Here is a 12,992-nt window from a genome sequence, read left to right as displayed (position 1 = left end):
TTAATTTGATTTTTAATTGTTTTAATTTGATTTGAATTGTTTTAAATTGATTATTTAATTATTTATATTTTGCTCTAATGTACCAGTAAGTTGTCGATTTTTTCGTTTTAATTTCTGGAGGGTATCATACGGAAGTTTTCTACGTACTATATTGAGGTAAACTCCTCTTATTATTAAACTAATATTAAATAGTACTGTAAAAGAACATAAAAATTAGTGTTTTTATTAGACTGTGTAATAATTTATTTTAACAGCAGCCTATTGTTCAATGTATTATAATTATTCAAACTACAAAAAACTTTTAATTTAATAATTCTTGAACTTTCAGCATCTTAAATTGCCCCTAAACAAATTCTTAGCTTCTAAGTAGCAGAGAATCTAGAATAGCTTATATATCCTAGGCAAGACACAGAAATGTCATTCACATTAACTTTATTAAGTTGTAACATAGCATAATATACCCAACTAAATTATTCAAAGAGATTGGCAACCCAGACATTCTCTTTTGTTTTAGTTTCTATCCCTTCTGCAGTCTACTTTGTTTATTTATTTAATTTTTGCATCATGCAAATATTAAATAAATCAGTATGCACTATATTATCATAAAGTACATAGACAATGCTATTAATGAAATACCCCAACTCATTTGCAATTTCACTCCTGCTTTTTAAAATGACTTTGTTACTTATTTTTAGTTCTTCTGAAATCATCTTCTCGATTTGAATGATGTAATGGTTGATAGTGCAAAAGGAAATGGGACAGAGACAGAGAGAGGATATTTAATTTGTTTTGAAATTCCCTATTTGCACAGAATAAATTATGACCTTTTTATTCAAAATGTTAAGCACACAAAACCACATTCTGCAACTGTGAACCTTCTGCTGACTGAGTAACTGATATTGGGTCATGAGATTTTACCATACACTGAGTAGCCACTTTTTTAGATACACCAACCTAATAGGTTTCCCTAGCTCTCAGTGGCCTGGATTTGTCATGGCATGTATTCAACAAGGTGCCAAAAGCATGTTACAGGAATGTTGATCTGTCGACTCATTGCTTCCGACAGTTGCATGAAAATTGGATGGTTGTAGATCCCTACTCCGAAGAAGTCACTTCATTCCACAGGTATTCAGTTGTATTGAGATCTGGTGACTAGGGTGGCCTCTGCAGTGGACTGAACTCACTCTTATTTTTGGAACTAATGCTATACAATTCTGGCTTTGTGATATGGTGTATTATTTTATTGAAAGAACCCATTTGCAGATGGATATATCGCAGCTATGAAGGGATGTGACTGGTTGGAAACAATTTCCAAATAACTTACAGCATCCAAATTTTGCTCCACTGTTATTAATGAGGCCTAATATGCACCACAAAAACACAAATACCATTGCTGCCACCAGGCAGGAAGGATCCGTGGACTCTTTACATTTTTGCTATATTCTAGTCCTGCCATCAGCATTAAACATCAGGAACTGGAATTTGTCAGATCAGTCTTTTTTTTTTTTTCCAATCCTTCACTGTCTTGTGTTGGTGTTTCTGAGCTGACTCTAACTGTACCTTCTTGTTCTTTGATGACAAATAAAATCTGGTTTCATGGTCAACTGCAATACCCCCATAGAGGTGTGACAAGGTATGACAAGTTGTATGTTCTGAAATGTCACTTTGGTTATCACTGTTGATTCTAGGTTGTTATTTGACTGACTATCCCTTTTTATGTTACTCTACACAAGTCATGTAGAGCTGTTTCTTACCACAAGATCAGAAACAGCCAAATAACCTACAAGATCACCATCAATTGCATATAATTTGGTTATTGGACCAATCTTGATACATTTAAGACATGTGCATGAAACCCTAGTAGGGTTGCAGTTTCTGAGAGCCACATATGCAGCTGATACTGACTACCATGCCATGCCATGTTCAAAGTCACATAGATCTTTCATCTTATGCATTCTCACACTGAATATGTACAGCATCTATACATTTCTGCTCACCTGCTTTATATCACATGATAAGAACACGTGACTGTTTAATGAAGGAGAACTTCATAAAACGGTTAGGTGTTCCTAATAAAGTGACTACTCAGTGCACATAAAGTATTTTAATTTTTTTTGTTCTTCATAAATGAAAATCTGAATTATTATGTTTTTAAATTTGCATTAATACCTAATCAGAATATTTAATGTTTCTGTTTCACTGCAGATGAAATTCTTATTACTCTAGATGCAAGAGTTTGGGATAAAGATGCTCAAGAATTTGTAAAACATCAACGTATGAGAAGATAATATATTTCCCAAGACAGTTAAGTTTTTCACTGATGCACAAGAAATAACAAATTTGTTTGTTCTGCCTCAGTGTGGTGTAGCCTATAGATAAGTTCACTGAAATGTTTACCATAAAAACGTTTTTTTTTTTTTCACTGTTTACAGTATGTGCTGTTTAAAAAAAAATAGAGAATTAGTGAAGTTTGGAGCTTAATATCCAAATCAGATGCACATCTACAATCTATTTATCACAAAATATATGTTTTTGCACACTTTATTTTATATATCAATATATATCTATATATATATACATATAAAATTCTCTCTATCTCTCTCTCTCTATCCTCCCTTAAGCCATGTGGATATACATATATATGCATACATAATATTTATGTACATAAACTGAGAGAATACAAAAACTGGTTAAAAAAATAAGTGAAAATTTTACTGAATTAGAATTCCAGGAGTAATCTAAACCAAATATTTTGACTCAGAACTGCACAGCATATGGAAAAATCTATTTCAGTGATAGAGTACGTTACTCTTCAGCTTCCTTATTTTGTGCTATTAATAACCCAAAAAGAAATGTGAAACTCTTTTCTTCATGAATATAATTATTACTAAGTTAATATTTGATATATATTACCAACTAAAAAAAAAAAAAAAAAGTTAAGTTGATGCAACAACTACAGTATAACCCTGATTATCCAGATTAAAATAGGGTTGAACAGAATCTAGATTCTAGAATTATTGAAAATCCAAACACACTGAAAAAATCAGAACAAATTTTTCTACTGTAATTTATGGTTTACACATTTTATCTGGGAGAGATTAGAGAATTGAAAAATCTGCATTTAATGCACTTTTAAAACTGTGCATAATGCACTTTTATTTCCATACCTTTCAGCTCCACTCTAAGGGTCTTTAACTGGGGATGCCTATTAACTAATTAATTAATAAATATATATATATAATTTAAAAATATACAATGATGTAGAGATAAGGTGCACTGAGTCTCAGGTTGCAGTTGAACAAAGTCACAGTGACATCTCTGAAGTCCTCTTAGTTATGTGATGTGGGAAATGGAACCACTGGTCAGTTATTGGACCAAGAAATGCAGTTTTCTACATCCTTTTAGAATGGTAGGTTATATGCTGCAGGTAGTTGGCTATGAGTCTCTGCTGTCTATTCTTGGAGTTCTTGGGTGTGCTGCTGAATAGGAGAAGGGTTCATTGCATCCAGTAAGGACCTGTTTGAACATACTGAGTCAGTAGTGAGGAGGAGAGGACAACTGTTATATTTCCTATATTTCTGTTGAACTGGTTATATAAACCAGTCAGTTAAAAATGGCTTCCATAATTCATGCCTTTTTAAGGTTTGAGCCACTCCTGGGATTGTGGGATTATTAAGATCAAGGGAATGGGCCCTCATTAATCACATGAAATGCTACATCACTGCATGCTGTGATGTAGCATTTCACAACAACATCAAGTGATGCAACACTTGATGTTGTTGGGCATGCCAACTAGAAATTATATTCCTTTATCTATCTATATAGACATTCCCAATGAAGGACCTGTTGGGTTTACAAACCCAACAGGAAGGGGAAGCATGAGCCTGACCTTTGGATGTTTTTCAGTTTGTAGTTTTCCTGGAAAAATACAATTAACCCTTAGGTTATGTTTACTGGCTATTCTTTTTAATCTTTCTCCTGTGCCTGGAAAGTGCTACGTTAGTGGGGAAGATCCTCCACCAGAAAATCTCTTCCTGGTGTTGTTCTGATAGGGTGCCACCACCTAACTGCAACAAATGTAAAAAAATGTAAAATGATGTTGTGAATAATCTTGTTAACAGGGGTGTATATATATTTACTCATATGGAGAAAGGTCCCTATGTGAGATAACTCAGCATCCATCCACATCCTTAGAGATGTAAGTTTTTATGAGTATAGTTTCTGATTATCCCAGACTTTGTACTTATAGGATGGTTGAGTTAAAATTAAGAATAGCATTAGACCCCCCCACCCTGTCTCAGGCAGGGTGGGGGTCTAAAAAGGCTCCCCTGCAGATTTGGTTGCAGTTAATTTAATGGATATATCTAGAAATGGTAGGGCATAGCTCTTAGATTCCAAGGTAAGGGAGATGTTTTGATGTTGGGTATTCGCAAAGCCATGAAATTTGCCTAAAATTTCCATGCTGTGAGACAATTCCAAACATGGCATCAACATAGTGAACCCACAATTTAGAAGTTCACCATGAAGTCCAATATAGCAGCAGTTTTGAGATCTGCTATAAAGATCTGTCACTAGGAAAAACTACAAACATGTCATTTTCTTTGTTTGAACTGCATCCTATATCTCAAGGTATTTCATCTCTGTATATTAACAATTATGTAAATTTATTTATTAATTAGTTAAGTGATGCCCACTGTCAAAGACTAGGGTAGAGTTAAAATGTATGGTGGAGTTAAAAATTAAAATGTAGAGAGAAGTAAAACTGCATATAATGTAGTGAAATGCTTTATTTTATTAATTAGCTATGCCTACATCTTGATGCCTTCAAACTTAAATATATCACAAAAATAAATATTTATTTTCAAATAAATTGCACAAAATGAACTTAAAATCTAACATATGCACAATGTGAAATTTAATTTTTTTTAAATTAAACAAAATTTTACTAACTTTAAAAACAGAAATGTTTTTAATTACAACTGAAATCATTTTTTTATATATACTCTCTTAAATAAGAGTCATGAGGCTCACTGACAATATATGCCACTTTTTTTTGGTTAGTGAGTTTCTTGAAGTTGATATATTGATTGTTTTCATACTGGATTTAAATCTAGAATTGAATAACTCAGGTTTTGAAATGTTTTTTCTAGAATTCTAGACATCCATAAAAGGAAAAAAATATTTCCAAATGCAGAATTTAAATCTATAATAAGAAATATATTATCTGTAAAAATTATATTTGTCAATAATAATACGTACTCACGTCTCTTTATGGATATAATAAAATGTGAGTAGTAGTATTAATATGAGTATTAATATGTGAGTAGTAGTATAATATGACCTAAAAAGATTAAAAGATTAAGAATTTAATCTGTTTTTAAAAGATTAAGAATTTTTTTACATTAATGTTTCCTTTTTTTTGGGAAATATGATAACATTTTCACAAAGTTTGATGAGCATTGAAATCCATCACTTTTTATCATCTTATTGGTTTTTTTTTTTTTTTTTTAATCATTTAAAATTTAATGTTGATTATTCTTTTCTACATTTTCACCATCTTATCCTTTGAATATCTTAAGGCGCTTCCGTAGCCAGGTGGGAAGGAGCAGCAGTGCGTAGCACATGCTTCTTGATTAGACCGGGGTTCGAGCCCGTCACCACCAAAGACGGAGGATGCGGAAAGGTCAGGAATGACCACCGCATATCCCAGAGCAATATGGCCTTAGTTGCTAATGCTCCAAAAAAAAAAACAACAACAAACCTTTGAATATCTTAACAAAAAAAAAATGTTAATATTGCATTTTCTTAATGATTTGTCGTCCTCTTATTGTTATTGTTTCTCTTAAAATTATATGATATTCAATGTGTTCAGTAAGTGCAGAGATGCTTCCAGTAAATCTTGCTCTGAAGATTCCCGGTTTGTGGAGAAACTGCTAAACATTCACAGGCATAAAAGAACAGTAAGATTAAATCATCTGATCATTTCAAATTCTGTATGTGTGGTGTTACTTTTATATAAAGTAGTGTTGTATTAGTTTCATTATGATGGTTACATAAAGCAGCATTAAAAAATTAATCTAAATAATGCAGAAATTCAAATGGTAATAATCTGGATAATCAGTATTCTACTGTATATTCAAAATAGAAGACTGAATTATTATATTAAAACCAGTAAAAAAAATCAGTAAAAGACTGATTTGTTTATTTTCTTATTTATTATTTTAAAATATTTTATTATTTATAAAGTAAAATACTTAATGATTTATCAAAATGTATTGGAAGATGCTGGTTATATCTTTTTAAAAATAATTTATGTAGGTTTTTTATTCATATTTTTTACATTTGAATTTGTGTACTTCATTATAGCTTCTTTATTGTTTATTATTTCTGTACAGATGATTTGCTACTGTTAAAGTTTACCATTTACACTAAGCAGCAATAATTTCAGTTAGTAATTCTGTGTGTACTGTACTTCCTAGAATCTAAACAAGATCAGAGATTTAAGGCATACATTTCAAGAAAAATTTGGTTCTGATACATTAAAAGTAATAGATAACCATCTGTCATCTTGTGTAAATGTGAAATAAAAATCTTTATTTTTTAACCAGTTTTTATTATTGATATCTTCACACAGCTTTTGCTGTGCTATGTCCATACAGTTTGAAAATTGAAATCTCTTTATATATGATATATATATATATACAAATAAACAGATTATATATACAACACACAAACATATATATATATATATGTATATTGTTTTACCATCTCAGTATGTCTTTATTGTCCTGGCACTTCTACTTGCCTGGAAGAACCAAGATAAACATATCAGCTTTATTTGTGTGTTTTTATATGTAAATATGTTGTTCATATGTAACAATTTTGTGTTTGTATTTGTGTTTTTATTGTCTCTGTAAAAACCAGTGTTTCTCATAACCAGGCTAACAGCTTGAAACTGATTTTTATATATGTTGTATCATGTACCAGCAATGAAGTGTTAATGATACATCATGTTATATATTCCTGCTATACTGTATATTGTATTTGTACACAATAAAGAGATGAAAGGAAATGTGATTATACAAATAATTAAATTACAATAATTAGCATTTGAATTGTAGGTAAAAGACTAACTATTTTTGTCCATTTTTAAAATGTATAAAGGGGGATTTTTAATTAATTACATCCCTTTGAGGGATTTCCTTGAGGACAGATCCAAGTGAAAATGGCTAAGGCAGGTCTTTAAATGCACCACATTTGTGGTGTAGTAGAAAAAGATTATGGTACACAGTCTGAATATGAACTGTGAAATATGAAAAACTTGATGTGTATTGTCTATCAGGGTGTTCTAATCACATTTGAAACTTCAGTTTAGACTTGTAGTAAGAGTTAAAGTGACTAACACTGTTATGCAAGCACATACTGGTGCATAATAAAAGAGAGATTTACACCTGCTTAGATTCTTTTAGGTTTTGAAATTTCTGCAAGCCCACTTCAGTGTACACTTCTGTGATGCATGCACTGCCCTTCCGCCTAACAGGTAGGGCCTATAGGGTTAATGTCTAGTAAATATGTTAGTCATATTATATGCTCCCACCTTCCAAGTACACTCTTCCGTTGCATAACAAGCTGCGGAGTCACACATGTACCACCAAGTAGCTGAAATGTGAATGTTCCATGATATCATTTTTGAACCACGTGTGAACCAGTTTTGTGGGCCATATTGGTAGCGTGTAGGAGTTCAAGTATATAGTAATTAATTGAAAGATAGACAAAAAGCACACACACACTGATCATATGAATTAGCAGTGGCAAATGATGCAAGAAAGCAAGCTTATGCAGCTCCAACCAAAAAAAAAAAAAAAAAAACAGCACTTCCTATTTCACCTGTTCATTCTCTCCAATAGTTTGTCTAATTCTTCCTTGAATTTATTTGAGCTCTCAATTTCCACAACAACAAATAGAAGTTTGTTCCAGCAATTAATCACCTGGTTAAAGGCAAACTTGTGCACATTTGTTCTGCAACCATCCTTCCTCAATTTGAATTTGTGCCCTCTCATGCGTGCTGTCTAAGCAAGAAGAAGAAGAAGAAGAATCCCATCAGCATTGAGCTTGCTCAGTCCATAAAAGCCTTAAACACCTCAATCATATCACCTTGCAGGTGCCTAATCTCCAGATGCTGCAGTTTGCAGAACTGAAGTCTTTCTTGGTAAGAGCACCCTTACCAAGAAATACTTCAGTTCTACAAATTGCAGCATCTGGAGACTAGCCACCTGCAAAGTGATCTGATTTAGGTGTTTATTACACTGCGTAACAAATTTTCAAAAGACATCTATTAATCTACATTTCTTGGTGTTTCTTTATGAATTTTGGTATACTGATTTGATTTCAAATATGAATTAGTTATTAATGCTGATTCCAAATATGAATTAATTGATTGCACATCAATTAAATAAATATGATCTTTATTGTAAGGTTCCTAGGTACACGCAGGTACCCTACCTTTACAAACCCTTCACGGCACTAAGCCAGGGGTTAATTTGCCAGAAATAAAAAAAAAATATATATATATATCAGATTTATCAACAGTGTGTAAATTCCATAGAGAATAGAATATTAATCTGTGTTACAAGTAAACAACAATCTAAAAAAAATTGCAAATTAAAAAATAGAAACCTTCCTCAGGTTAATCAAACAAATTTCCTTAATGTACATTTTTAAGGAAATTTTGACAAGTTTATATCAGTTGATGGTCAGCATGGTCATCCTGAACCAAAAACCACATATAATTGCCCATCATAGCTTCATCCCACTTTCCTTGGTACCACTTCTTAGTTGTTATATCCTAGTGATCTCTCTCTCCCCTTGCATTTTTCTATAATTTTCAGTCAGCTTGTCAACCAGTTCTTTATAATTTTTACTCTTATTGTTACCAAGAAAACCATTCACTACAAGGTGAAACATGATTACTAGAAATTTTGCTGAGCATTGGTTATTATGCCTTCCAGTTCTTGTAAAGTCACCATCTGTTTAATTTGTGGATGAATAAATATTTCACTTTTGCTTTTTGCAGTTTTGAAAACATCAATTATATATGCTTGAAGGTGTCAACTTGAGGATTCAGTGCTCTAATTGTTTGACTAGTTCCAAGTTATATGGAGTGGTGGAAGCAAGACTGTTTCTTGAAACCAAGGGATTGTTTACTATGTTCTGAACAATCTACAACTTAATGCTATTTAGTGATTCTGCATCAGACATTTTTGAAAACATAGATTGTGCACACTTGAAAGAGTAATGTTGAGGATTCAATACTCTAATTGTTTGACCTATCCTAGTTTGATACAGAGTTGTGGAAGAAGACTGTTTCTTGAAACCAAGGGATTGTTTACTACTTTATATGCACAAAGCTCAAAATTAATTCTGGCAGGACATTCTTTTCTCTTGTAGTGCTGATCTACCACCCTGTTGTCCCAGAGATGGAAAGAACAAGGAGGCTTAGTGAAACCACTTTGCAAACCCAGAAGTCCCCACAGCATCTCATTCGTACTTGACCTTCTCTAACACATACTTCACATTTCCACGGTGTTCTTTAACACAGAGTACCCAACAGGAATTAATGATTGTATATTATCATTATGAAGCAACACAGCTTTCAAGCTTTTACTTGAACTGCCTGTGAAAAAATACCACCCTTCTGAAATGCAACTAATACCAACTTCTTCATAAAGACCAATCAAACCATAACACTAGGACAGAGATTCTACAACAGTATAAAAACATGCACAAGGGGCATGTCTTTTTCTGTATGTGAAAGTTTTTCAGTTGGGATCCAGTAGCTTCTTTTAAACAAGATGTAAAGAGCTTTGCCCTGTATTTGGTTAGACCAAAGTCTCCTACTAAGTTATTCAGTTCTTGCTTATTGCATTTCCCTAATCAGCAAGAATTGAGTTATTCAATTCTTGCTGATTAGAGAAATGCGATATTTCACTTTAACAGGCTTCTGAGGCCTGTTAAAGTGAAATGTTCCTGTTCTGTTCACTAGATTCACTATCCATTTCTGAAGACTTGTCTCTGGAAGGTGATCACCATTAGCATTAGTAATGGGAAATGATGCAGGAAAACAAGCTTATACAGCATCAGCCAAAAAAAAAGAAACCTATCCATTCCCTCCATTTCACCTATCCATTCCCTCCAACAGTTTGTCTAGTTCTTCCTTTAATTTATTTAAGCTGTCAACTTCCACAATGACAGATGGAACTTTGTTCCAGCAATCAACGACCCACTGGCTAATGGCAAACTTCTGTACATCTATTCTGCAGCTGGCTTTCCTCAATTCGAATTTATGCTCCCTTGTGTGTAGTCTGAGCAAGAGGAAGAACCCCATCCGCATTGAGCTTGTCCAATCCATTCAAAGCCTTAAACACTTCAGTCAGATCACCTCATAAGTGCCTAGTCTCCAGATGCTGCAATTTGCTGAACTGAAGCCTTTCTTGGTAAGAGCACTCCCCTTTGTTCCCCTTGCCAATCTTGTTGCCTTTCTCTGTACTTGTTCCAGCAGTTCTACATCCTTCTTAAAATGAGGCTTCCAGATCTGAATGCAGTACTCAAGATGTAACCTGACCATTGCCTTATACAATGGGATAATCATCTCCTTATCCCTGCTAGCAAAATTCCTGTATGTCATTAACAAAACCCCATGAGCTGTCCTAGCAGCCTGTCTGCACTGTCAGAGAACTTCATATCTGACTGCACAATTACCCCAGGTCTTTTCCATTTTCACTACCCTGAGTGTAGTATGACACAGTTGGTACGTATGCTAATCTGGGGTTACTGCTATCCATATGCAGTACTTTGCATTTGTCAATGTTAAAGATCATTTGACAGGTCTTAAATGTGTGGCACTGCACATTGAAGCTTATATATTACCATAAACTACAGCTCTCCAATCCATATACTTTAATAAACTTTGACATATCCACCACACAAAAGTAGCAGTTGTCATAATGGTTATTTTATTTATTTTTTTTTATGGAAACCCCAAAGGTATCAGAACCTATAGTACTTATTACTATGCATAGGCTGAAAGTTAAGAAGACTAAAAGTGCGTATTAACATTAGACTTGAATTTCTGTAGATTGCAATTTTCAAGAAATACATGTGAAGGAAGGTGTTCAAAACTGAAGTTGAATGGATAACTGAGGAAGAAGAAAAGTTCAGTGAATTTGAAGTTGGACAGTAAATGGAATCTGACTGGTTGTGGAACATGTTCAAGCTATCTTCAGGGACATTGGGGGAATTAGAGATTTTGATTCAGAACAATAGTGACCATGAAATTGAAATTAAGTAAGATTAAAATTAACTAAGTTATTTTTGCCTTATTAGAAAATTACCTTGAGGTCAGCATTTAAGGAATTGATGGTGGTGGTGGTTATTTGATTGAAGCTCTTTGTGCAGGGCATTGTTTCTTAAACTGGAAGGTGGAATGTTATGTGCCATCATCAAACTATGGATAGGATTTCCAATCATTGGAGGAAGATCATTAAGTTGGGCTGCAGATAGTTGAGTTGAAAGAAAGGAAGTCAAAATGTTCCAAGTGATTAGTGGAGCTGGGAAAACAATAGAGGCAACAGATTGGGGTAGAGAGATTTTAAGCTAGATAAGCTCAAGAAGAGGAGATTCTAAATTATTAAGTCTTTGAACGGGAATATCAGATCAGGCATATGTGCAAGGTATCCTTTGAAGTAAAAGGAATTGTACAGTGAATAATTAGGACAACTGAGATGAGCAGTGGTTGAGGCAATTGGTAATCCAAATTGTTGTGTTTTTTTCCCCACCTTTCTAAAAGGTACTTTCAAGAATAGGCTGTGCTTTGAGTGGTTGTATTCTATTATTTCTATTTATCTGTTTTTAGTGTTATTTTTCTGTACTTTTGAATAAAAGCCTTGACTTACTTATTTTTAATTTCTTTCAGTGATAAGGATTTAATTGCTTTAAAGCTGAATTGATTACAGTTTTCCTATCAATGCCGGCTATCTTGGATTTGTCTATTCTTTTATGTGTAATATTGGCCTGGGGTTTTAATTTGGGTTTCTTTTTGATATAGATACATATACCTTTAAAAAGATAGGTCTATACATTCTACACAGTGATATAACTAAGAATAAATTACTTTTTTAATTTCAACCTGCCAGGCTTGCTCTTTTAGATTTGATTTTAGATTAATGATCATTTCCCATTTTATTTTAGATGACAACAAAATGAGAAATAGTTACTATGACAGGAAAAAGAATGATAAACAACATTCAAAACCTGTTAATTGGACCATTGTCTTTTTGCAATGAACACATAAAAATATTAAATTACATATTTTTTTACTTAGATCTTCCTCTGTGGTTATCCTATGATGGATTTTATTTAATTAAAAAACACCCCATATAACAAATAATTTAAGATGCAACTAACAATTCAGCCAGTTTTAAAAAAATTACCTTCAGAATTAACCAGATAATAGGTAAGTGTGCTGATTGGCTATAAATATTTAGGCTGCCATCACAATTAATTTTAAACAAATTAGCTGTTTTTTATTAATTTAAAAAGAGATATCTCAAATAAGAATGAAAATATTTAACTTATAATGAAATAATAATTTTTAACTGAAACTGTGTACAGTGAAAAATAAAAAGGTGCAAATATATATATGAAATTCATTCAATATTATTTTATGAATGTTGATTAAAACTATTTATAAACTGTATTAGAAGAAACCTAACAGCACTGAATATTAATTAATGGGTTATTGTTTAATCAGATGTTCATTTATTTATTTTATTTTTATTAAATTATCAGAGAATTAGCAAGTGTTTTTCTCATATTTTTTTTCATATTACTTATAGAATTCTTTACTTCATTTCATGAAATTTAAAATGCTATGAGAGATTAGAAGTGAAAAGTTTTAGCCAGTAATATCAGTTTAATGGGTAAATCTAAACTAA

The 12,992-nt window shown here is 32.6% G+C and overlaps 1 protein-coding gene across 1 annotated transcript in view; it reads left to right on the top strand.

Annotated features, from left to right (window-relative positions):
• LOC150076771 (BAI1-associated protein 3-like) overlaps positions 1-12,341 on the top strand; it is a 350,663-nt gene extending 338,322 nt beyond the window's left edge. Inside the window, exon 33 of the mRNA XM_090386647.1 lies at positions 12,247-12,341. Coding sequence (XP_090242773.1) covers positions 12,247-12,341 — 95 coding nt within the window. The remainder of the gene's footprint in view (positions 1-12,246) is intronic.
• Positions 12,342-12,992: the final 651 nt, after the last annotated feature.

The sequence above is a fragment of the Mastigoproctus giganteus genome, chromosome 12, assembly GCF_048544385.1.
Source record: "Mastigoproctus giganteus isolate SK-2022 chromosome 12, ASM4854438v1, whole genome shotgun sequence".
In the NCBI taxonomy this organism is placed as follows: domain Eukaryota; kingdom Metazoa; phylum Arthropoda; class Arachnida; order Uropygi; family Thelyphonidae; genus Mastigoproctus; species Mastigoproctus giganteus.
The sequence above is the reverse complement of the archived record's forward strand: the minus strand, read 5'-3'. Positions and strand labels throughout refer to the sequence as shown.